The sequence below is a fragment of the Megalops cyprinoides genome, chromosome 23 (assembly GCF_013368585.1).
Source record: "Megalops cyprinoides isolate fMegCyp1 chromosome 23, fMegCyp1.pri, whole genome shotgun sequence".
NCBI lineage: Eukaryota > Metazoa > Chordata > Actinopteri > Elopiformes > Megalopidae > Megalops > Megalops cyprinoides.
In genome coordinates this window covers 17,214,638-17,241,530 of record NC_050605.1, presented here as the reverse complement: position 1 = coordinate 17,241,530, position 26,893 = coordinate 17,214,638, and the positions used below count along the sequence as shown (strand labels likewise).

General features: G+C 50.7%; 1 protein-coding gene across 1 annotated transcript in view; it reads right to left on the bottom strand.

Moving 5' to 3' along the window:
- kmt2e (lysine (K)-specific methyltransferase 2E) overlaps window positions 1–22,898 on the bottom strand; it is a 38,182-nt gene extending 15,284 nt beyond the window's left edge. Inside the window, 9 exon segments of the mRNA XM_036517526.1 lie at window positions 663–793; window positions 1,178–1,378; window positions 1,464–1,502; window positions 1,715–1,896; window positions 2,925–3,064; window positions 3,273–3,499; window positions 3,868–3,976; window positions 9,150–9,334; window positions 22,593–22,898. Coding sequence (XP_036373419.1) covers window positions 663–793; window positions 1,178–1,378; window positions 1,464–1,502; window positions 1,715–1,896; window positions 2,925–3,064; window positions 3,273–3,499; window positions 3,868–3,976; window positions 9,150–9,220 — 1,100 coding nt within the window. The 5' untranslated portion in view covers window positions 9,221–9,334; window positions 22,593–22,898.
- Window positions 22,899–26,893: the final 3,995 nt, after the last annotated feature.

Genomic DNA, 26,893 nt, shown 5'->3' with positions numbered 1-26,893 from the left:
AGGGACAGAGGGACGGGAAGGGGTTAAGTTAGAAGCAATGGAGATGTCCAGACTGGCTAACAGATTGGAGCTGCCCATATGGGACACTGCCACTGACTGGGGGCAGAGATCCAGGGCGTCTCAGGAACCCGACAGACAGAGCGGAGGACAGAGGGAAAGCACATGGTGCTGCCCAGGCTTGGTAGCGCACACAGGCCAAACCATCACAGCCAAAACTCACAGGCCAAACCATCACAGCTACTATACAGAAGCATAACCAGCACAGCTACTATACAGGGGCCAACCCAGCATAGACGTTACCCACGGGCTAAACCATCACAGCTACTCCACAAAGGTCAAAACATCATAGCCGCTACACACAGGCCAAGCCATCACATCTACTATACAGGAGCCAAACTATCATATGCACTACACACAGATCAAATCACCACATCTGCTATACAGGAGCCAAACCCTCTCAGCTAGTATCCACAGACTAAACCATCACAGTCAGTACAATGGAGCCAAATTAGCACAGCTACTACACACCAGCTAAACCATAACCGTTACTAACAGGAAGACAGTTGGTAGGTTACTGAAGCAATTCTGGCTAAGTGCCTTCTTAGAGGTACAACACAGCCCTCTGCTTCGGTATCACAGCCGCTGGGCCGCGAGATCCTCACCTCTTGAAGAAGTAGCCGTTGGCCTCGAACTGCTGCCGCAGCATGAACTTTCCCCGGTACTCGATGATGAGGGAGTCAGCGGCCAGGTCCCGCACAGCCTTCAGAATCTTCTTATTCTTCTGCACCTGGCTCTGAGAGACCACAGGCCACACTGTCTATCAGTACGGGTGTGTGTATGGTGTGTGGGTGTGAAGGTGAGAGCGTGTGCAAAGTTATATGTGTGAGTGTGTGTGCGCGAATATGAAGGTGTATCAGTGCCGGATTCACCTCCACAGGAACCTTGAAGGCAGCGGTGTGTGTGTGTGTGTGTGTGTGTGTGTGTGTGTATGTGTGTATCAGTGCCAGACTCACCTCCACAGGAACCTTGAAGGCAGCGGTGTGTATGCAGGTGTGTGTGTGAGGGTATGTGTGTGTGTGTGTGTGTGTGTGTATCAGTGCTGGACTCACCTCCACGGGAGGCTTGAAGGCAGCGGTGTGTGTGTGTGTGTGTGTGTGTATATCAGTATCAGACTCACCTCCACAGGAGGCTTGAAGGCAGCGGTGTGTGTGTTGTAGGCGATGGTCTTGCCGTCCGCCACCTCCTTCACCCTCAGCAGCAGCTGCATGTCCTCACTGTACTGGTTGCTGCTGGCCTCCTCATAGCGCTCCATCCAGGCCTTCATCTTACTCTCCCACAGCGAGGGGGGGTCTGCGGGATCCAGCTCCGGAGCAGAGCCCTGCCGCGGGGGGGAGAGGGATCAGACACACCCTGCCCAAATCCTGCCTGATGTTCACACTGTGCTCAGGGGAGACTCAACATACCTTCACTCTGGACGACTTCCTGGACCCCTCACGGAATGCCTTCAGGATAGAAACAGAGCGAGGACAGAGTGAGGACGATTTATAGTGACCCTAGTCAGGAAAGAGATGGAGGAGCAGTCTACCTGGGAACAAAGAGAGACCAAGGAAAGACACAGGGCAGCAGGGTAGGGAAGGGGGCGTGGGAACGGACAGGGGAAAGACACAGGGCAGCAGGGGACGGATGGGGACGGGGGGACAGACAGCAGACACACCTTCTTGGCTCGGGCGGGGACGGTCCCCGGCTCTTTATCACCACTCTTCTTGCGCTTCTTGTCGGCCGGCTTGCTGGCCGTCCGTGCGGCCGTCAGCGTGATGCTGGTGGGCGTGTGCTGGAAGGCCGTGTACAGCTCCAGCGGCACCTCGTCCCCGCTCTCAGTGGCGCTGGTGTCCCCATCTGCGACACACACAGACACACAGACACACACAATTACACACAGACACACACACACACACACACACACACACACACAATTACACACAGACACACACACACACACACACACACACACACACACACACACAGACACACACAATTACACACAGACACACACACACACACAATTACACACAGACACACACAGACACACACAATTACACACAGACACACACACACACACAATTACACACACACAGACACACACAATTACACACAGACAGACACACACACACACACACAGACACACACAATTACACACAGACACACACACACACACACACACACACAATTACACACAGACACACACACACACACACACAGACACACACAATTACACACAATTACACACACACACACACACACACAATTACACACAGACACACACACACACACACAATTACACACAGACACACACACACACACAATTACACACAGACACACAGACACACACACAATTACACACAGACACACACACACACACACAATTACACACAGACACACACACACACACAGACACACACAATTACACACACACACACACAATTACACACAGACACACACACACACAATTACACACAGACACACACACACACATACACACAGAAAGACACACACACATGCACACACGCACACACAATTACACACAGACACACACACACACACACAGAAAGACACACACACATGCGCACACACAAAGCACCTAATTAGTACCAGCATCAATGCAAGACAGTTACACATGTTATTACTGCTAACGTCAACACACACAGTCATGCTTTCTGCCACTAGAGTGTCAACATAACACACAGTGACTCCTGGGATTCCTTCACCTGGCAACAGCTCACAACACTAAACACCACTCACACCACTAAGCCAGGTGAACCATGAAACCATGAACCATCATGTGTCTGTAACAAGCTGACGTCACCGCTGCTGTGCGGCCAGGTGGTGGCAGTGTTGGGCACAGCTTAAAAGCCAGCAGCACTCACCCGACATGTTCTCCCTTTTCCTGGTCTGCAGCACGATGGCCCTGTCTCGGTCCAGGCTCCGGGGCTGGCAGCGCTCGCACAGGTACGTCTCGGGAATGTGCTGCCGGTCTATGCCCATGCAGTCGATGTGCTGCCACACACTGGTGGGAGGGAGAACTGCAACGTTAGTTTCAGAAGGTGCTGTGTGCAGCCTCTGCACAGACTCCAACAGGGCAAAAGCAGGAAAAGAACAGTACTGACAGCTGGCAGCATATTCTCTACTACAGAGTGGCCCACCACCGCTAAGGGTGTGTCGGGCAGAGATGGGACTCAAGCCCGCCAGCAGGGGGAGCACTTGGCGCCTCTGACCTGCACTTGTCGCAGCAGATCATGTAGCCGTCGTCGTGGGTGAAGCCGCAGATGCAGCGGGTGATGTCGGCCCCGTAGCTGCCGTCCTCCGAGGTGCTGAGCGTGGTGCCGCGGGACGCCTCGTCCTGGGCCGCCGGCACGAACAGCCCCTCCCCCGGCCGGATCAGCACCGCCGGCGGCGGCGAGGCGGGCGGCGTGGGAGGCGGCCGTGCCCCATAGTTGTGGTCCTGAGGAGGAGGGGGTGGGGTGCGAGGTACAGGGTGAGTGTGTGTGTAGCTCAGGTACAGGGTGAGTGTGTGTGTAGCTCAGGTACAGGGTGAGTGTGTGTGTAGCTCAGGTACAGGGTGAGTGTGTGTAGCTCAGGTACAGGGTGAGTGAGTGTAGCTCAGGTACAGGGTGAGTACGTGTGTAGCTCAGGTACAGGGTGAGTACGTGTGTAGCTCAGGTACAGGGTGAGTACGTGTGTAGCTCAGGTACAGGGTGAGTGAGTGTAGCTCAGGTACAGGGTGAGTGAGTGTAGCTCAGGTACAGGGTGAGTGAGTGTAGCTCAGGTACAGGGTGAGTGTGTGTGTGTGTGTGTGTGTGTGGTACTCACAGCGTAGGGCAGGCCGATGTAGCTGTGTGAGTGGTGGGAGCTACTGTAGATCTGGTGCGGGTAGCTGGACTTCTCCACTACCACAGGGCTGGCCTCCACCGATTCAGGTCTGCTGAACAAACAGAGGCACAGAGTCAGGCATGGGGGGGAGATCAGAGGAGACGGGGGAAGAGGGGGGTTTCATTCCTGTTCATACTGTCCTGTTTCAACCAGAGAGACGACAGGAGGGGAGAGGCAGAGGGGTGCTCCACAGCAGTGGGGAAAGGCTCTGAACCGAGATGGGGAAAGTCAAGTGTGTTGCTTTCATTGTTCACCACTGGACTGTTCCTTATCAGTAAAGAGAGATACACAGATTTTACTGCCCCAATCTGGCATCAGAGGACAATCAAAGGGACACAGACAGACAAAAATGGGGGCTGACACATACACACAGACACACACACACGCACGCGCACACACAGCCTGTCGGAGGTGTGTCGCTGCCCTGCCGCATGACCCCAGCTGGTTGCAGGGAGCTGATAGGAAGTGGAATAACAGAAGTTCCCTAATCTCCTCACAATGGAGGCAGTTTAAACCAGATCCTTCTATCGGCGTGTTTCACACACACCCTTTCCCTGGACAGCCGCGCACACACACTCCCCTCCCCACGATAACGGGCTGCGCTGGAGCGAAGTGCAAACACACACACACACACACACACACACACACACACACACACACACGCACCATTGTGACACTATTACACTACACACACCACATCAAACAGGTGAAATCCCCTTCAGTCGCACCTGCATCCAACAAGGCGGTGTTCAGAGCCAAATCCAATCTGAAGCGATTTGAGGCGCTGTGATCAGCGAATAAAGCGGAGCGCGATGACAATGACAGCACGAGAGGATGATTAAAGAGCAACGGTCGCTCTGACAAACAGGCTGTGCATCTCCCGCAGTGTAAAGCACCCGCATGCACGGCACTGGCAGGGTCCTCTCCCCCTCAGAGGGAGGCAGGGAGGAGGGAGGACGGAGCGGGATTAGCACATGTGCAGACAGAAAGAAAGAGAAAGAGGAGAGCGGGCAGAAAGGAGAGAGGAGGGGAGCGATAAGGAGCGAGAGAGAGAGGGAGAGGGGGAACACAGAAACCTGGGGTGCAGGAAGGGAGAGTGACAGACACAAAGAAGAGCCGGGCGTGACTGCCACAGTGGGGCCGCCTGCTGTCACACACTCATTACACAGCTCCGCTGGACGGCCAGCGCACACGAGAGACCGGGGGGGACGGCAAGGCGGGAGGAGAGAGAGAGGGAGAGCATGAGCTAGGGAAAAGAATGGGTGACTAGGTGGACAGAAAGCAGGAATGCTTCTTTCTCTTTCTCTTTCTCACACACACACACACACACACACACACAGCCATGCGTACAGACAGCCTGATATCGGTCAACCGTGCAGATCCACCAGCTAAATGGCCTTCGCTCAGCCAGTCCAAACAGCTGCTTCAAGGTCACCACGGACACCAGTACACACCCAGCCTGGGGCTGAAATTAGAAACTATTTCACAACCATATTTCAGGCTCCAGATCAAACAGAAAGCCAGACCAAACGCCCCTGGGTAACCCCGTCGCCACGGCAGGCGCTAGGGGCAGAGACATGGCCTGTGTCTTTCACCCTCTATGAAATGAAGGCAAGGGGTAGTCCAGCCCTGCCTGCTAGCTGAGATCTTCAGTCCTCTACACCACACCAGCACCCAGTGAAGGCAGGTGCTCATTACAGAGGCCACCTGAGAGAGACAGACCTGAGCTGCAGCCTCCACAGTCGCTGACTGAGAGACGCTTCAGCGACAGCCCAGGAAGGAAAGAGGTGATATCTGTAACGAAGAGAAACGCACACGCAGAGCGCTCACCAGGGCTGCTCGGGCTAAGCGGAAGGGAGGTGAGAGTGTGCTATCAGCGCTAAGGTTTCCCGCCGTGTGTCTCCAGCCCCCTCGACGTGTCGTCCTCCTCCCTCTTTCCCCTGCTACAGACGGGTACAGTACCTGCAGGGGACCTCTCCCTCTCTCCCTCTCTCTTTCTCTCCCTCGTGTTTCCTCTCCGGAGCACGCTATGTCTGTCATGTGTGCCGGCGCCCCACTGCTCACTGACAAAGTGAAAGTGAGAGGACGGCACACCGCGGCGTGAGAGCCAGAGGCCTGGAGGCGGAGCACGCACACACACACACGCACACGCGCGCGCACACACACGTACGCTGACACCAGTGGGAACGCACACATGCTCCACGCCTATGAAGATTCTCACGAGGGCCGGAGAAACACCATGGCTCCCTCATATCTATAAATACATACATCCCTTGTTCTTAAGAAGAAAAGACGTTTTTAAAACAACTTTTATCAATGATAGCAATACGATACCATAGTTTCTTTCATTCATTTCTTGTATATTTGGCCGTACATTAAACCAGACCACGTGTGACTTACATACACTATCTTTCCACAACAGGGAGCTTTCCATGAGGGACTGACAAACACACCCACATGCAGGCTGTGTGAGGAAATCAATGCGGCTGCGCACAGAGACATTGCATCACTCTCGCTACAGTGGGGTTGGGAAGAACGCCAAGAGACAAGGAGGCAGAGGGAGAGAGTGACCGAGCGAGAGAGGGAGACCGAGACGGAAAGAGCGAGTGAGAGAAACGAGTGTGAAAGGTCGGCTTGAATATGCGCGCTAGTAAAAAAAAAAAAGTAACATGCAGAGTGGGAACCATGAAAGGATCGATAGTTTAAACACAAAACCAATATTCAATTGCACTGCAGTAACACACACACACACACACACACACACACACACACACACACACACACACACACACACACACACACACCTCCTGGGGTCCTGATGATGAGGGTCACAACAGGGATACGGGAGAGAGGGGCGGGGAGACAGCGAGAGAGACAGGGGGGCCGGAGCAGGGCGGAGGATGGGAGGGCCCTCCCGGGACAGGAGGCTGAGGTCCCTGCTAATCCCTTCAGTCAGGAATAGCTCAGCAGCAGCGGGCCGCTCTCAACAGCAAGAGAGAGGCAGCTAAATATGGCGCTGAGTCATATTTCCGCAGGCATCTACTACTCCCCCCCCACTGCGTGCACCTACGCACGCACACACGCGTGAACGCACACACGCAGACACGCATGCTCACACGCACACCTGTTGAGAGAGTGAGCACAGAAAGCGATAGAGACAGGCAGAGAGAGAGAGAGAGAGAGGGAGGGAGAGAGAGAGCAGCAGCAGCAGCAGAGAGGAGGAGATGCACAGCCAGAGGCAACGCCTTGACTCCCGAGTACTCCCGCTCGCTGCCATGGCAACCCTCCGTCGCCATCAGCGCGTGCGCACACACACACACACACACACACACACACACACACACTGCACCCTGCGTGTCACCGTGCAGCGAGAATCACACACAGTATGTCCCCCCGCGCAGTTACCATAGCGCTGTCAGATCCCACAGCTCCTCGCAGCCCCGGAGGGCAGGACTGCAGCTGCCTGCCGCCCTGCTGAAGCTGCTGGAGCTCAGCCTCCCTGCGGCCGGGAGGGGGGGGGAGGGGACACCTGCCCCTCACACCTCACTGTCCCGCACGGTACTGAAGAACAGCGTTTGGAACAGGGCGCGCTCACTGTGACGTTGTGGAACGATGCGTTATAACACCACAGCGTGACTATGCCTTCCGTAAATAAACCACCGAATCAAAGAAAGGCCTTTGCATTTCTATTTATTTTCCCTGTTACTGGGAAACATAGAGAGGGCCCAGTGCTGTCGTTTGCCTTGGAAAAAGGAGGAGGCTGCTGCCCACGGTAGTATCTGTGTGAGCTCAGTCACTCTCATACCCAGAAATGGACCATATTCTTGTAATATGGAGGAACCCAGACTCGATGCAGGGCCTTCAACATGAAAAGGAACAGTCTACGGATTACTAACAAATTCCATTTTGCTTTTACTGTTGAACAACGTTTTTTCTTTTCGTTTCATCAATTTTTTTTCCTACACCTTGTTTATTTGTACCTTTTTTCTGAAAGCAATGCGATTAAAAATTCAAAATACCAATTCTTCATATTTTGGGTTTGGGGCTTATGATCTCAATTACAAAAATCAGTGAAATCTGATTGAGAACACTGAAAGTGAAAACTGAGATTGAGAACATTTGCATTAAATGCGTTTCACAAGGCCCTGGTCCTTCTAGCACCGGACTCGACAGCTCAGCTGGTGACAACAGCGATCCAAACTGAGATAACATATGCGTGATCGCCGACCCACCCACCCAATCATTGCGCAGACACCGCTTCCCAATACATGCAGGACAGGTGTGGCTCCGTCCCTCCCCCGGTCAGGGACAGCTGTGTGCATACCAACCTGCATTCAGTGCCTTCTGTCAGGCCGGATAACCCCGACGCGAGGGGACACCCATGGCAGGATGGGAAGTCACTGCCAGAGAATCAACAGCACTTACCCACCACTGGGGTCTACAGACTCCCAGTGACGAGACCCCAGAGGAGGGGGGATATGGGGACAGGCGGGCCTCGTGGCAGCCGTGTGTGCGTGCCTGTGTTTCAAGCTCGTTAGCTTCTTTTGCAGAAAGCTGCCTCGGAGCGGGACGCAGACTAAGGCCTTAAGGGGATCGCCGAGGGGTGAGGGAGAGGGGCTGGGGCACGGCGTGGGTTGGGACAGCTTAAGTCGCCTAAACCCCCGGGGGGGGCCACCTGTCAGTCCGTGGCAACGGGGGCCCGGCCAGCGCAGAGTGGGGGGAGGGGTTCCAGAGTTCGGAGGGTCTCTATGACAACAGCAGCTGTCACTCCATTACAGGTAGCCAGGAGACTGTGGAGGGACCTGCCTCCTGCACAATATTGATCCCAAAGAGAAAGACAAGGAGCCTATGGGCACAACCAGGCCACCACCAGAGACCAGCTCAATAGAGACACTACTGACAAGCCAACAGCCCTGCGGGAACGGGTAGGATACGAGTATCAACACCAACACCTTTAACAATGAACGTAAGACACGCAGAAATCAGGGGAGGTCATACACACAATGAGGAAAATAACAACAGAGGAAGAGGAGTCCAGTGTGATGGAGAGAAAAGGAGGATGGCAGAGAGAGCGGTACAGACAGAAAAAGAGGGAGGGGCAAAAACAGAGAGCCAAAGGACAGACAGAGAGAGAGGTAACGAGAGAATGAGAGAGAGGGAGAAGGGGACAGAGAGAGAGAGAGCGAGAGAGGTGGAAAGGAAGGGAAGGCGGGGGCACTTACTCTGACCCTGCAGCCATGTCCAGATATGAGGTGTCTGTTGCGTCCACCCCTACTGGGACGACTATGCTCATGACGTTCTCTTCTGATAAATTCTTGTCCTACTGAGTCCAGAGCAGGGGGATCCAAAACACTGAGGCATGCCAGCCACAGCGCTCATTGCAGACATCTAAGTGCATCCACGAAGCCTGCGGACACAGACAGAGAGAGAACACCGTGTAAGACAACATGCCTACAACAGCGGAGCAGGACAACTGCACAGCGTGACCTGCGTAAAGGAGGAACCCAGTCTGCTAAACTCTGCACCACGCTCAACTGCGGAAGCGTAATTAGAGATACCATATACGAGACACATTAATTATTATGTTGCAAACAGTGATCTTTTCAGCTTTGTGCTTGTAAACAGTAATTGACAGTGGCGAAGCCTGTTACAGACTGCACAAAGGCGACCTCTATGCAGCCACAGGACTGCAGAATGTCACAGTAGCCCCGCAGAGCCACTAGAGGGAGCCGTGCAGCACCCAGCCAGGGTTTCCGTGAACAAAAGGGAGAAGGCAGCATGATTATGGCCCTTCAGTGTGAATAATGCAGCCATTCTTTCATGTAACCCAAACACGCGGAGCCTTCACCGGGCCGAGGAGCTGCCACAGGATGTACCTCATTGTTCATCGATGTGAGAGGGACGTGTAACAGCCATCCTGTCTGGCACTGATCGCCTTCCCCCTCTCTCTCTTACACGCACACACACACACTCACACACACTCACTTACACACACACACACTCACACACACACTCACACACACTCACTTACACACTCACTTACACACTCACTTACACACACTCACACACACACACTCTCACACACACACTCTCACACACACACTCACACACACTCACTTACACACACTCACTTACACACACTCACTTACACACACACACACACACACACACTCACACACACTCACACACACACTCACACACACTCACTTACACACACACACACACACACACACTCACACACACACACACACACACACACACACTCACTTACACACACTAACACTCACACACACTCACACACACACACACACTCACACTCACACACTCACTTACACACACACACAGACACACTCACATACACAAACACACACATACACACACACACAGACACACTCACATACACAAACACACACATACACACACATACAGACACACTCACATACACACTTGCGTGCGTACACATGCACCAGCATACATAGCCTACAGAAAAAGACCGTTCTCATGCCAAAACCCTGACACACAGCTGGCCAGCAGGGTTTCTCTAGGACCGGCTGTGACAGGATCATATGGGTGACAGATCCCGGCGACAGCTGACCTTTCGCTCACGGCCACCACTTTAACATCCGGCTGTAATGAGCCTTTAAGAAACTCAGCAGTAGTGCCTGGCTGATATAGGCATGTTATGGGTCAGGTCGAGATTTTAGCCAAAAGTCAAAGCTAGCCAAAGGCAAAATGAAAATATCTGAACATGGAGCTCAATTTCAGTTTTAACTACTTCAAATCTTCTTCTACATCTTTATTAATACCTCACACATAATAAATATTTGAGCAATATCTAGAATTACTATAACAATATTCATAAATGCTTGAATAATAAATTCAAGAACAGGTACTAAATGTATCTTTCTTATCAAACTGATCTAAGTAAGTACAAAGGACATTTTTGACTTGTTCCACTAAATTTCACACTGCCATTCCCGGTCCGGTTATAAACCATTCAACAGGGCAACCAATAAGAACGCAGAAAATGGCTAGGGGTTATTACCGGGCCCATCCACATCGATTCCTGTCGCTCTTTAAATGCTCTTTATTGGCCAGTTTTATCAGGGAAATTACACACCGGCTGGGGCTGACTCGGTAACGCTCGGAGGGGCATTAGCGCGTGTGTGCTCACTCTGGGGTGTGTGCGCGCCCCTTCCAGATGCTGAGCGTGTCATTGATTAGGAGGATTAGAGGAGACGCAGGTGCCCCAGCACCACAGTGACGCTTCCTCCCCCGCGGCTCGGCGTGCGGACGGCAGGTCGTCCCGGGAGGGGGGCGTCAGCGCCGCGGCTCTCTGCCCGCAGAACCCAGGGTGAGCGGGACCCTGTCACTCCGACACGCCCTCAAAAGAGCGGCCCGTACGGATGGACCGCCACTGGCCCCAACAGCGCCCCCCGCTGGAGGAATATCCTGTTACATCAGTCCTCTGTGCGTGTGTGTGTGTCACAGAGAGTACGTCCCCCTAAACCGAGCGACCCATCCGCGGGAGGAGAGGACCAGAAGGGAGACGCCGAGAGCTGTGATTGGTTGGATCTGGTAGCGGTGGGAGGGTCTGGCCAGAGTGGATGGGCGCAGCGGGGCGGCAGCCGGGCCGGCCAGAGACCGGCAGAGACGACACCTGCCCCACTCCAGAGATAATTAATAAGAGTGTGAATATCAGACAGAGCGAGAAGGGGAGAGAGAGAGAGTGTGTACATTTATCTGTGTGTCCATAGGTCTGTCTGTCTCAGTATGTGTACATACGTGTGAGTGTGAATGTGCTGCCTCGTTGGGGCTGTTGGTACTGCTGTACTCCTGGTTTCCCATCTCTGCTGTTCAGGAGGGAAGCAGCCTTTATACTGAAGCCACTTCTTCACCACATCACAGAAACATCCGGAGAACTACACACACACTGGCACACTTCTAACAACAGTGAGAACAACTGTTGCAGAAACACTGTTCTCACTAAGAAGAAACAAGCTGCAGTAAGTCTCAAACAACAATAAAGCCTCTGTCTGCGAATCTCAAGCTGTGTAGGTTCTGGTGCACTTAAAACACCTCCCATAGAACAAGCCAGCCAGTTTCAAACACGTTCTCATTCAGTGCCTCTCTTCACTCCAGCAAGGGAATCCTGCTGTCACTGCTTAGGAATGCGGACACACACACACACACACACACACACACACACACACAGAGACACACACATACACACACACACACACACAGACACAAACACACAGACACACACACACACACACACAGACACACACACACACACACACACACACAGACACACACACACACACACACACACACACACACAGACACACACAGACACACACACACACATACACACATACACACAGACACACACACACACACACACACACACACACAGACACACACACAGACACACACACACACACACAGAGACACACACACACACACACACACACACACAGACACACACACAGACACACAGACACACAGAGACACACACACAGACACACAGAGACACACACACGCACAGACACACACACAGACAGACACACAGACAGACACAGACAGACACACACAGACACACACACACTGCAAGTCTCACACAGACATAGACTCTCAACTCCCTCTCTCACACACACACAGGCATAGACTTTCAACCACCCCCCCCTCTCTCACACACACACACACACACACACTCTTGGACAGATTTACACAACCCCACCCAGATTCTTTCACTGCGAGCCACACACGCACTGTGCTTGAGCCAGACACATTCAAGACACACAAAGGGGGTGGAAAAAAAACACAAGTACAGTAAAATGTCCTGGACGCTGTCTGAGCGGCATGCCAGCGTCTGCTCCTCCCACTTCCTTTAGCAGGGCTGTATGTCATGTGTGAGAAACACTGCCAAAAGCCCACAAAAGTGCCCCTCAACCGCCCCCCCCACCAACACTCAAATTCTTTCCCCCCTCCCTGTCTCCTCTTCCTAAAAAAAACCCCTGAACATAGAGCGGGGGGGAGGGAGAGCTCCTAATTAAAAGAACTCTGGAAGCTGCCATTTAAAGTCCCTTTCCAGCCGAACCACTCCCTTTACATCAGGAAGAAAGGACAGAGAGGAGGGAGGGACGGAGAGAGAGTGTAAGAGGAAGAGAGAGAGAGAGAGAGAGGGCAAGAGAAAGGCAAAATGGAGATAAAGAGATAATGATAATCACAGGAGGGGAGCTGGCAGACTCCTGTGTGCATGTCCCCTCTCTCTCTCCTCCATTAAGATTTTACAGGGAGGCACAGGGCTGTGTGCACAATCAATTTCTCCTGCGGTTGTGAAAGAGGGGATTTTTTTTGTCCGTTTGGGCCCGGCTTGCGCAAAGCTCCCTCTCCCCCCCGAATGTGATCATCTAAACAAGGACCGGAGCCCTGAATTCAACCCGAAATTAAACGTCTGGGTGGAGAAGAAGTGTGTGTGGAGGTCGAGGGCTGGGCATTCCCTAGCCGTCCCCGGTTTATCCGCGTGGGCGCCGTATGGGTGCGTAAGAGATCAGGGTTCCTGCGCCGCTCGGGGATCCTCCACCCCGCTCGGGCTGCTTAGCGCCGGCTCTTCCTCTGTAGGCCCGCCGCTGCCGTTTGATATCGGTTTCAGCCGAGAGGGAGGGAGGCTGAGGGATATTCCAGTGCATGCGTCGCTGCTAGCGCTGCTGATGCAACCCCGCACTATCATCACAGACTGAGTCATTCCGGCTAGCAGGGGCTGGGTCTCCAAGCGCACACACGCACACGCACGCTAGCGCTTGCACACACATTCTGTGCACCCACACACAAACAGTTTATACAAACGCGCACACACACAAACACTTCATACAAACACTCATGCACACATTTTTTTTTTTTTTTTACACACAGCCGTGCAGAATACATACGTACGCAAAATATGTGTTTTACTATTGAGAAATCACTGAATTTAAACCAATATGCCTGACACATTTTGCCGATACACAGGCTACATATTTTATTCACCAACACACACGCACAATTTGAATTTCAATACGCAAGCTACACTTTTTTTGCTTAAACACAGAATACAAATGCTAGACTACCTGGCTGTGCCCAGCCCCCCCTCCTTATAAATCACTGTCCGCATACTGAAAACTGGGCAATCCCACAATCCTTCAGTGGACAAGGTGATCTGCAGCAGATCCAGCTCTGAGCACACACACCCCATGCACGCGCACACCTGCTCTGGGGTGCCCTCCCAATCAGCGGGGGGGGAGGAAGGACCCAGCCCTGCCCGGGAGCCTCTCTCAACATGCCCACAAGCTTTGCCCCGACTCCGGAGATACTAAGCAGGCAGACGATAGAGACCTCTGGACCACACATACGCGAATAAGGCACACAGGGCGACAACACTGGAGTGTCTGCCTCCCTCTGAAGACCTCACAAACCTGCACCAGCAGACTGCAATGGCTCAAAGCCAGCGATGCCAGCTGACAGAGAAAGACACAGAAAGAGAGGGGGGGGGGTAAGAAAGAGGCAGTGAAAGAAAGAGAGAGAGGGAGGGAGAGAGGGAGTGAGACAGAGAGCGAGAGAGGAAATGCCTGGAAATGCAACCCCAAGGCTACACACTACACACTCACACAGACACACACACACACACTTTCAGGGAGCGTAACCTCTAAAACAGATGTTCTGCTTTTCCTATTCAGCAGAGAGCTCTGCGCGCCGTGTGTCTCCGGTCCAGCTGGCGACTGCAGTGCAGAAGCAGCGGGGACCCAGAGAGACGGGCACAGAGAGAGAGACAGAGGAAGCCATGTCAATCTCAGCCCCTCGCGCTCCTCCGTCCTCCACAAGCAAGGCGCAGCACACAGACGGACACGAGCCAGGGCTCCAGTCTCAAACATGGACGATGCGTTACAGTGGAAGGGAGGGGTGTCTCCATGGCTGCACTCATAGTGACCTTAACAAAAAAAAAAAAAAAAAACCACCATGTCATAAAACAATAAAAAGCCGCCGTCTTCTCCTTTCTGCGTTCCCGGCTTGTTTGCAGCAGAGGCGGCGCGCTGTGGAAAGCCATCAGGACTCCGTGCCGGAGTGATGTGGCCGAGCGACAGCCCTAATGAGAGACTGGAGGCGAGGCACTTAGTCATTAACAGCCATGGGGTGAGGAGGGCGGCCAGTGGGAGGGGTCGGTGGCCGACTCCGCACTCCGCTTCCTGCATTACGTTATGTTAGCGTGTCGCGCGGCTAGCCGCTTCCGCATCCTGGTTTCCAGGAAACGAGGTCTGGGAGCACGTCTGACAGGAGTTCCGCAGCCGAGCGACGGGGGCTTTAAAACGATCTGCTCCACAGAGCAGGACAACAACAGGTTACCTGAGAACCGCCTCCCTGCTGTTCCACCCATGTGACCGGGCAGGCCTGTATCGCCAGGCTGTACAACAGTGTCTGGCTTCCATACAGTGCAAAGCAAAGGCTACTGGGTTAGAGCAATCTAGCTCAAACTACTACAACTACAACTTCCTTTAGAAAGACTGGAACCAGAGTATCAGAGCAGAGTTTCTCTTTATGACTCTGGAGTGGAGTTGCCAGGGTATGAGAGCGGAGCTTCTCTCTGTGACTCCAGAGCGGAGTTGCCAAGAGTATGAGAGCGGAGCTTCTCTTTCTGCCTCCAGAGAGAAGACGCCAGGTCGTATCAAAGGTCTTTTTTCTTTGCCTGCAGACTGCGGAAGAGGTGGCAGGTGGAGGCATAGCAAGTCAACAGATTCTCACTAGCTTTGACAATCCGTGGCCTTCACCTGCCCAATTCAATCCTTCAGTCATAGCAACACACACACACACACACACACACTCCTGACTCCCAGACGCCCTACGTAGCCTGTAAAAACAACACAAGAAAACAAAGCAGAACTATAGTGGAACCTAACTCCAGCGAGCTGCAGTTCTGGTGGGAATCTTTAGGTCAGGGACCGCGAGGCAACATGGCCCCTCCCACCCGGAGCTGCCTGCTCTCTGCCGTCACACAGTGCTGCCTACCTGTACCTGTGTCTGAGTGTCAGCGGGGGCCAGGTGCAGGGAGAGGTGTGTCACCTGAGAGGCCCTGTCTCCCAGCCACCTGCCATCCTCTCGGCCAGTCCCTCCCCCGGGAGTGTGACGGGTCGGACGAGTCACCTCTCCTCCTCTCCGTCCACACGCCCTCCCTCCCCGATCTGTCACTGATACCCAGAGGTCCCTGTCAGGTGTTTATAGCATGTGCAGAGTGTGAGGCCACTGCCAGAGAGAGGGCAGGCAGCGGCAGGCCTACACCGGCCAAACACACTTCCTTTAGGAATCGCGTGTGAGAAAATGTGTAACCGTGTGAGTGCGCAAGTAAGAGTGTGTGTGTATGAGCTAGTGCGCGTGACCCCGAATCTGGGTACGTTTACATGTGTGAGTTTGTAAGTATGTGTGAGTGCATTAGGGAGGCCATGCGGGAGTGAGTGTGCGAGTGAGAGAGAGAGAGAGAGAGAGAGAGGGGGAGGGAGAGAGGGAGGGAACACTCCAGCTGGACAGTCTGCCCCGGCCAGGGGCGGGATGCCAGGAGAGTGGGGAGTGGGACAGCAAGGCCCAAGCTTCTGCTGAATGGGACTCAGGCAGGTGTGAATGGAAGGCAGTGGGATGGGTGGGATCTGGGAGGGAGAGAATGGAGAGGTGGGGGACTGGTGGGATTTGGGAGGGAGTGACTGGAGAGATGAGGGACGCGTGGAATTTGGGAAGGTGGGAACGGAGGGCTGTGGGGTGAGCTGAGTTATGCGGGGTTTGAATTGAGGACCGTATGATGGGCAGGTTTACGGATGACTGTGGGACGTGTGGGATTTGGGAGAGCGGGAACAGAGGTCTGTGGGGTGAGCAGGTTTACGGAAGGGTTTGAACGGAGGGCTGTGGGATGCTAATGAGGCTACGGGCCCAGCAGGAAGCTTTGCTGCAGTAAATTAATTCACCCCTGCAACACAGTGGACTCGCCCTGCCCCTCTGCTGTGCTCTGATCCCCTTAATAAGAGCTTGTGCTGGATCTGAGCCTCTTAGGAGCACAGATAGAGCTCTCCATCACAGACAAGCTGAGCCCAAGTACCCCGATTGAGTGGGTTTCACGCGCAGGCACGCCTATGAGCACAGCTGAATGGCAAAACAGACACACAATAAACAGACATACCACAGAGAAATCTATGAGACGGGATGCTGGATTTACTTTAAAAAGAAGGAGTGAAAGATAAAGACCTTACCAAGCCTCTGACGTGACAATCTCTCTCTCATTACACACCTGATCAACATGGAGACCATTCATGGTATGTGACCAAAAAATCCCCCATTATTTCTGTGCATGCATCTCAGCACTCAAATCATAGCCTTCATTAGGAGCTATTCAAACCAGAGCTGTCGAACGCCGTGACAACACAATGCAAACCCCTCTGAGCCTCCTGGAGAGCTGCCTTGCACTCACCGTGCCACTACGCACAGCTAACTGCCAGAACACAAAAGCCTGAATCCAAGAATACACTTAACCCAGCAGCGTTCAGAGCTGCTATTTGGAGGTGGCTGAGGTCCACCGGAACACGTCCTCTCCTGTAACCACTGACGCGTGTACTGCAATCCACACTCCTGCCGCGCTGACAGATGTGTTTGTGAAACAACCAGGGTGCACCTGGCGCGCGCTTGTGTGTGTGTGTTTGTGTGTGTGTACACTATAGACAAAGCAGTAACTGAAGCCACATGCACATTAGTGTTTGACAACCTCTCTTCCAACAGACATCAAACTGACACGTTCAACATAAATCTAATATGATCACACCGACAGAGAGAGAGACTACCCAAATATTTGTGCAGAAGACAAATTTCAGCTTGACTGAGAGTCAGCTGAAAGTCCGTAAGCACCGTAAGTCAGGCTACAGTGCACAGTGTGGCTCAGGGAAGAAGCTGCTGCTGGCCACAGCCACAGTACATCCCGGCTTACTACAGAGTAATAAGCCAGGGATGCTATGGAGCTGGGATTTGTATGGGCTCCATGGACTGCCACCACTACAGCCAAAGTGTGCGTGTGTGTGTGTGTGGAGTGGGGATGAGTTGCAGGGCGAGAGGGGACACTGGCTCCACCCGTCACCAGACGAGGGCTCTCATATTGGTCAAAAACTACAACTGACCCCCCCGCCTCTTCCCACTCCCACCAAAGACAAGAGCGAGTGCACATGTTGCTGGCTAGCTGGTGTCAGTCTGTTGCCTGGCTCTCTCATCGCTTTGACAGAACACTTGTATTCACAGGAGTCTGGACACCACACTGCCAATACAAAAAAAAAAAAAAAAGATCTGGAAGGCTACCTCACTGTAGCTAATTATACTGTTCATACTCAGCTGTTATCAACTTTGGACTGTTCTTAGTCAACACCACCAGCAAGTGAGATGTTATCTATGTTTGGGTGGATTGTTGATTTTATCACGATGGGCCCAACTTTCACATACTGAGTAGGACTGGAACAGAACTGCTCAGCACCCTCCTCGGAGACAGAAAGCCATCCACACAACACCCCTCTCTCCCTACGGTCTGTGGCTGGGCGGGCCACTGATCGCCAGCTTCTTCCTGTCCTTCAGGTGAGGACTCACTGCTCTCCCACGACAACAGCGACAGCATGGTGTGACAAGGGAAAAAGGTCACACAAAAATGCACCCATCTGGCGACAGTTTCAAAACCGGTGTTTTCAGTGGAGACTGCCAAAGTTTGTGCCACACGGCTATCTCCCGCTTCACTGGCTCTGAGAACAGACCTGGGCCTCTTGGACTCAGGAGAGGAGCCTGGCAAAAAGACCACAGGGAGACCAGGCCTAATATTTTCCATTGAGCCTGTACAAATACAAGACAGCTCTGTCAAAAAAGGTCGTGGAAAGCACGCCAGACACACAAGCAAAGTCTTGTGCATTGATCTCACATAATTGGGGAGGAGGGTTGAGAATGGACGCCCCTGCTGGCCTCCCCAGACACTCCGCAAACCGGACGCTTATATGGGTCAGGAGTCAGCTGGTCCTCATTGTCTCTGGAAGGGCAAAGCTGTTCCCCAGGAGCCAGCTGCACAGCTATACACCCAGGCTGCCATTAGCCATCATTACTCCTACATTATGGCAAACGCGCTATTGAGACCAAGCTACAACACTTTATTTTCCTGCTGGCTTTTCATCTTGCCATTTGAGGGCAGGGCATGTGTTGCTTGGTCCAGGGGGGGTTAAGGGGGGCAAGGGGTCAGGTCTTTTTCAATGTCAAAGGAGACAACAGAGTAACAGCTGTTGTTTTACTAAAATTGACCCTGCTCTTCACATCCTTCACCTAGCAGTCAAGCCACAACAGCCCATCACTTCTCCATTCAGGTTTCCTTATGTGGAAGGGTGATGTCACAGTGGTGCTTAACTGATCCTATACACTGCCTTTTAATTAGACCACAAAATATTTCCCAGGCTATTAATACCTCAAAGATAACACAAGGCCCTTTGCTATGACCAACAGACGAACAAACACTGCCCTTTGAACAAAAACTACTCCTTAGCAGCTCCATGCTCGGCTGACCTTTGTGACAAATCACTCCCAGCTTGTTAAGCATCCTGTTTATTCTATTATATGGCCTATTTACTGGGTGACTAAGATTTCCTTAATGCATATGATATCCTTTTTGCCTCCAGTCGTCTCTAGCTGAACCCAAGAGCTGATTCAACACAGAATAATAACACGGCGAAATGCAGACTCGTTTTTACACTGCACTTAGGGTCACTACAGAAGAAATCTATATAGGACTGGCTGGTGAGTGTCAAAATATTGATGTTCACGGTCACGGTATTCACTCCATTAAAGTTAAAAGGATCCCAGATCACCCCTCGCCCACTTTTAACTCTGAATGGAGTGGACTCGATTCTGACAATGAACACATATTTTGTTTATACCCCTGTTTCCATATTCCTACATAATAATGGTGGATGGCGAAAACAAGCCAGGGCTCCACTTATGTTCTGGTTTCTGAAGAGGACTTGGGGTTTGAGAGAGGTACGTATGCAGAGCTGAAAAAAGGGGACAGAGAAAAGGGGTGAAATAAATCCCTCCATTGTTCTTTTTACAAAGTGCTGCATTTTTATCCTTTTATATAACTCCACTAGCTGTATGACAAACTGCCAACACACGAGTCAAATGCGGCTCTCCGAAATAAACCCGTGCTAACATCACACAAAGACACGCCACCGCTCCGTGGGTACGTTTCAGTCCGCATTTATTCATTAAAAACACATAAACCCATTTAACTGGACTGACGAACACGACACAACGACCTGCACTGTCTCCCAAGAACAGAACCCATCGTTGAACACTTGTGTATTTCAGAATTACATTTTTGCAACCTTTTAGCTGCATCAGGGTATCAAAACTAGATTGTATAAATGCGAATTACCACAACAATTGCTTTGGTAATTTCTCAACCAACATTATTCCACAACATCAAATAAACGGATTTTTTATTTAAAAGGGGGCGTACCCCGGTTAAATAACAGACTAGCTGAGGTTACATATTTCAGATTCTGCTCAATATTGAGGTAGCTGTACAGCTGGACTTCATACTTTCTTTCTAATTTAATGTCACCCCGGTCTTAACGACTGCTCTAGCGAAATAGCGATCGCTACAAGACGACGTCGTGGTCTGAAACATGCGCGACACAGATTGCGAAACGCGTCCAGTCGTTCCTTCGTGCGAAAGATCTGTGAAACGGTCTGTTTTTTCCAGGTCGTTCCCGTTGTGTGGTTTCGCGTCCGTGTCGGCGCTGCAGTGTGAGCTCGGCCGGCAGGGGTGTGGAAGGATGAACAGATTAAATTAGCTACCACAACATCAACCCAGGCCGCCATTTTTACACCACTTTCGTGGGGGACAGCGGAAAAAAAAACCGTGCGGCCGAGAAGACGTCGTAAGCGTGAAGAAAAACGTTCAGAGTCCACCCCGTGCTTCAGATTACGGTCCGTCTGGCTTTCGCGTTTGCACGTCGCTTTGTGTGTCCGATTTTACCAGACAAGACGCGGAAAGTTCACTAAGGCGATCGCAGCAAGACAGACAGCTTAGCCAACTAGTATTACTCCGGAACTGAAGAACGCGTTTTGAGAATACCTCCCACCGATGCCTTGCGGATTGTTAGCCTGTTAGCTGTACTGTTTCGCAACTACCCCGCTTCCAGAAAATGACAAATAAAGCATTCATCCCGTAGAGAAAACTAATGCACAGCGGCCAGCTAGCCAGCAGCCTCGCTGGGGAAACGCCACACGCCGTTTTAAATGGACTGGTTTAGTCATTTCGCTGTATTGTCACACGGCTGGAGCTAGCAAAGACACCGCTGTGTGCCGTTCGTGGAGGCGCGTACCTAGCTAACGTTAGCCAGCCTGCAGGTACTTTGTTGCTAACTGGCTATTACAGTGACAACGGGCCGCTACAGTATTCCCGACACCGCCTCTTTTTCACCCGCACCCCTCCCCCACGCTTGCAGCAGCACGGCCACATACATTCTGAATCTAAATTAAGCACCTAATGTATTTTGTAATAAAACCCAACGGGGACTCCCATGCCTTCGTCTCTAAACGCACCTCCGTGATCGCACCTTCGTTTTACTGTGGCTGGCAACAAACCAACCCATTCCTCTTTAGCCCTTTATAATCTAACCTTAACCGTTACTTGAGAAGATGATTATCGTAGGTTAGCGAATTAGATGGCTACATATCATGGATGTGAAACGTTTCAAAATGCAGTCTTTGACCGTATATGTCTCGGCGCAGGGAGCCGTGGGTCTCTAGGTAGGTATGGCTACATAGTTTGCTAAGGTTAGCTATGTAAACAAAAGCTTGTAGCAACCCACCTTGCTACTCAGTATGGAACTCATTTAAAAATATTTAAACCGAAATAACTCATTTAAACCGTGCAGCTTCCCCTGTCATTTAATAAAGGCGACAACTGACAGCAACATCAACGTCCACATAGTACAACTTGCTAGCAAGTTGCAACCCATTTGTGATTGCAAAAAAATGTACCAGGAGCCAGCCAGCTACCCACTTACGTTATTGCCAAGTTTTTAATGCGATAGATACTCAGCCAGTTTGTAGTTAGTTTGCTAGCCACGTAGAACACGAATGTTCCGGTAAAGCTGGTTTCCGTTACACATTTCCGTTGAAAAAAATAACGTTTATTGACAACCAACGTGCAACAAAACACTTATTGCTCTCTCTTCTTTTCATAGCAGATCTGTTTCTACAACCTGCCAGCATCATGGGGAGGACCATCACCTAAATCCGAGTGCACTGTCCTTCCATCGCCTCAACATAAGATACCATAGGGTCATCATTTCTGGCTAAAGCTCCAAGCTAGCCAACACAGAGAAAACTTTAAACGATGCTATCTAGGAAAACTAGCTAGTTACATCGCTTGTCAAGTTATGAATTAGTTAGTTAAACCAGTACTTTCAACTCCAGGCAGATCCCACATTGACAGAGGAACCACTTCACCAAGACAGCTAAGCTAACGTTAGCTAGCCTGTCTAATTTGCTGAGTTCTTCTTCTGAAAGTGCCACAACAATAGTAGGTTTTGGCTTCCAGTTTAAATAATAGTAAGTACTTTACTCACCGTTAATGTCCACTGTAGATACGGTGAGTAAAGGAACAGGGGACCCGGGTGAGACCCCCGCCGCCCGTGCCTCCACACAACCAAAACAATACTACCGTCTCCACTGCGGGTTTACAACAAAGGGGAAAAAATGTTAAGTCTAACACTACCCCCCATAAAAAAACTGTTATATTATCTATAGTTTCTTGCGTCACCCTGAAATCTGTATTTTCAGTTTTTTCGCTTGTTCAAAACCGTTTATTTCTCTGTCCTATCTATGGTGACTTGGAACCTGGACTCGCTCACTCCTGTCTCTTTTCCTCTTTGCAAAAATGGCGGCTCTGGCAGGACTGCCGTGACTCCGCCTCCCCCAACGAGCACTCCCCCCCCCCCCCTTCCCCCCTCCCCTCCCTGCAAACCCAATCCCTCCCCTACACCCTGCGGGGTTCACCCGCCCACCATCACAGGGGCGCAGCGAGAGAGGACAGATCTCCAGCGAAACGCGCGTTCACGAGAAACCGCGAGCACAGAGATGCAGTCATTCAGTAAACCCCCCCCCCACCCACCCACCACCAAGAAAAAAAAAAACCTCATGGAATGTGACCGCCATGTTTAAGTAGGGGACGTTGAATCAAGAAATTCTGAGGGATTAGTATCGTATCCTTTACTTACTTGTGATAAGTAGTAACGTAGAAGTATAGTCATAGGAAATAAGGAGGAACATAATTATGCAGATAGTCTGGCTGTTACAGCCAGTTGCTAGTTTATATGAATTAATATGTATAAACCAAAGAATGCAATGCATGCTGTCAGTACACACACTTGCAATAACCTAGGCAATTAATCTGATTAATCTCATGTTTGGACTAAGATGAACTGGACACTGAGCATGAGATTGGTCAGTCATGTTTGCCTGCAAACTCATTCAGGGAATTATCCTGACATCATTTTCAAATAGTTTGTACCATTGGAGTATTTCTCAGTTGTAATATTTGGGCTGTGGACAGTTGTCTCGTTCCAAACCAAAGGTTTTACATCACATATCAGAGACAGGTTTTGATTGCTGGGGGTATACAGCGTGCATGTGAAAATTCTGCGTTTCCTGTGGTTTGCAGCAGAGAGTGCAGTGAAAAAGAACACCAGCCTGCATTTTGTGCAGGTTTTTGATTTGTTCCTGTCTTTGCAAAAAATTCTCGCAGACCTATTCTCTGCACTTGTGCAACTGAACTGTATGCTAACAAATTACAATGAGGCCAGCAGACTGTTAAAGGACTCGTAATACATTCTTATTTCCCTTCCTGTGTCAATCCAACGAAGCCTTACAGACATAATGTCACACAGTCGTAATCAAATCAGAGGTGTCAGTAAAGAAATACAGCTTTTAAGCATTCCCTCTTGTAAACACTCAGCAGAGTAGTCATAACGTCAACACCTGTTGTGTTACAGCGGAGTAATAATTGTGTGTGAAATAGTAAAACTACATGAAAGCAAGTGACACTGGATTCAAGACAAGAGTTGTTTCATCTACCTGCATGGCCACTTTGATCAATTTTCTTAGGCTTTGAGCAGAAAAGGGCTCTCTGACAGCTCAATAAAGTACGGGAATACAGGAGTTGAATAGGGGAGTTTTCAGGCTCGGTTCACTGCTCATGATTCACAAATGCATAGAAACACCAGTTTGGCTTATGGTAAGATGTGTTTTTTTTTTTCAGTTTTCCAGGAAACTGTCTAACTTAAGCACCTTGCAGTACTCTACTAGATATTCCTGATAACCTAAAACAGTCTTTTTTGTAATTGTACTAGATACAAATGTATTCCCATGGAACACTGCATGAATTCATTTTTGGAATGAATATCTGGCTCACTGATATTGGATAAGGAAGGTAGATTCTGCAGTAGCTGTGCAGAGCTGAAAATAAGCAGCTCTGACTCCTGCTCCACACAGCTGGAACCAGCAAATCTTTGTTACATAATTCCCTTACACAAGCCACAAATGCAGCGATTTCTTATTTAACTACAGGTTGGTTGGTTGGTTGATTGGGTGGGGGAGGGGAAGGGGTGCAGCATACTAGCTGACCAGCATAAACACAAGCATCTGGATGCTGCTCAACTGGACCCTGCATGAAGTAAATATCCACTTATGCATTAACATCCTGTACCAGTGTTTGCTCGGCAATGGTTTCTAAGTAAACAGAAACGAAAAAACGATGATCCCAGTGTCTGAAACACCCTCAGAGATACCTGTAAATAATATTGGTGCCGGTGTTGTTTTAAAAAAAATGAATTACGAACATCACTTAAGAATCCAGTTACAGGAAAAAAGGGTTAGGCTTGTGGAACACCCATTATTAACAACTGGTTAGCTATACACCCATTGCAAAATCAAATATTTAACAGCTAGTGACCTAGTGTGCCGGGCCAATTGGAATAAGAAATCCGTCCGAGACGCATGTGGCTGAAGGATTTAAGTGGTCGAGCTGTTACGCATCGAGCCAGCTGTTTCAAAATTCATCCCTGCGATGTCTTGGACCCGATGGCTAATCGCGGCAATAGACTGCTCCTACGGTACGCTCCAAATCCTTCTATCCACATCCCGGCTGGGTCTCCCCTCCCCCACGCACGTACTGTTTGCGGCCAAACCGCAGCCCCCTGCGCACGCGCCCTGCGAAATATAAAGACTGTCGATTGCCCTTTTTCTACCGTCGGAGGAGGAATAAGCGCTGTCACCGACGTTCAACCCGCCGAACGTTTCGGATTTTTTTTTTTTTTAGGAGACAAAAAGTCAACGATCTGCTGCCTTCTGTTTTAAGAATTGTTTGATAGGTATACCTAGGTTAACTAGCTGTCTTACTAGACATATTCCTATGCGTCCACGTTTTGATAGTTTGTTTTATTTTCGCATTCAGGGCATACGTCGCTGCTGATGCTTGGTCATTATGTCACGCCGTTTACATGTTTAATTAAAAAAACAGTTAATGCGCGTTCACTGATTAGTTTTGAGAAATGTGAATTTTATTCTTGCAAAATGGCGCATCTTCCTCTGCATTCACCCCTCCCTTTGGTTCGTTGCTGAAAAGACTGACGATGTCGCTGACCAATAACCCGTGCATTGTCACGGGTTGCGGGAGTTGGTTGGCTCTTAATGACATCACTTGACCCTGAGAGGAGGGGTGGGTTTCGTGAGCTGCAAGGAGAGAGCGGCGCAAGCGGAGAAACCATCTTGCAACGAACCTGCTGACGGCGCCATTAGAGGGCAGGGTACGGGCAGCTCAGTACGATCCGAACATTTCCACTGCGGTTAATGGATTTCGTGCTTGGGATGTATATGCTTTTTTCTGTAAACGGACTACCTCAACATAAAATATTATTACGTTTTATAATTAAGTAGTGTAGGCACAGTAGCCATGTAGAAGATGGCGCCGAGCTCAGCCTTTGAGTAGTGCCGAGAACGCGCAATCAGGCGCGGGATCGCCGCGATCCCGAGAGCAGCACAGCGGAAAGCAAGCGCAAGGGGGGCACTTCCTGTTTTGGCGTTTCGGTGGCGACGAAGACAAAAAGCCCTTTAAAGCTCGGCTAGACTGTAACCGAAGTGCACTTAACGCTTTTGGGACACAATTTCTGTCTTACCTTCTGTTTTTCTCCATATATAGTTGGGATAAGCTACAGCTACATCTGTCTAACGCTAGTTTGGCAAATGTTAGCGGCTTTTCCAACAACAGAAGGATCTGACTGTTAGCCTCTTGGTTAACTGTTAGCTAGATTACTTTGGAGAGTGCCGATAGAAAACACATCGTCTTTCATACCATATGCGATACTCGGATACATTCAAATATTGGAGTGGGTAACTATAGCTAGCTAACGGTGTCGTGGCCAAAAGGGAACTAGCGGCTAGTTGGCCAATTCGATTATCTTGGCTCATTTGTGATAGTAGGTCCTTATTTCTTTGTGTTAATTTGAGTTACATGAAATTAATATTACCCTCTATAAATGTTCAACGCTGTAAGTGACTGGGAACTTGAGTCATGTCGCAATCCAGCCAGCTTGGTTAATATTATGGCTAACTTACGAGTGCCATCCGGGTCCGCCATGTTGTCGTCTACGACTTCTTTCTCGTCTTGTCGAGTAAATGGCGAACGTTTTGTCTGAACAGTTTGCTAGTGGATACCTAGGTAAGCGCTTATGTTCCGGAGTAACACGCTAAATGATGGTCACTGCATAGCAGGCACAAGCACGGACTTCACAAAGCTAATGTACCTGGGTATGTTTTAGTTTGTGAATATTTACACTGCATTTTCAAAATGCGACGGATTGTCACGTAAGCA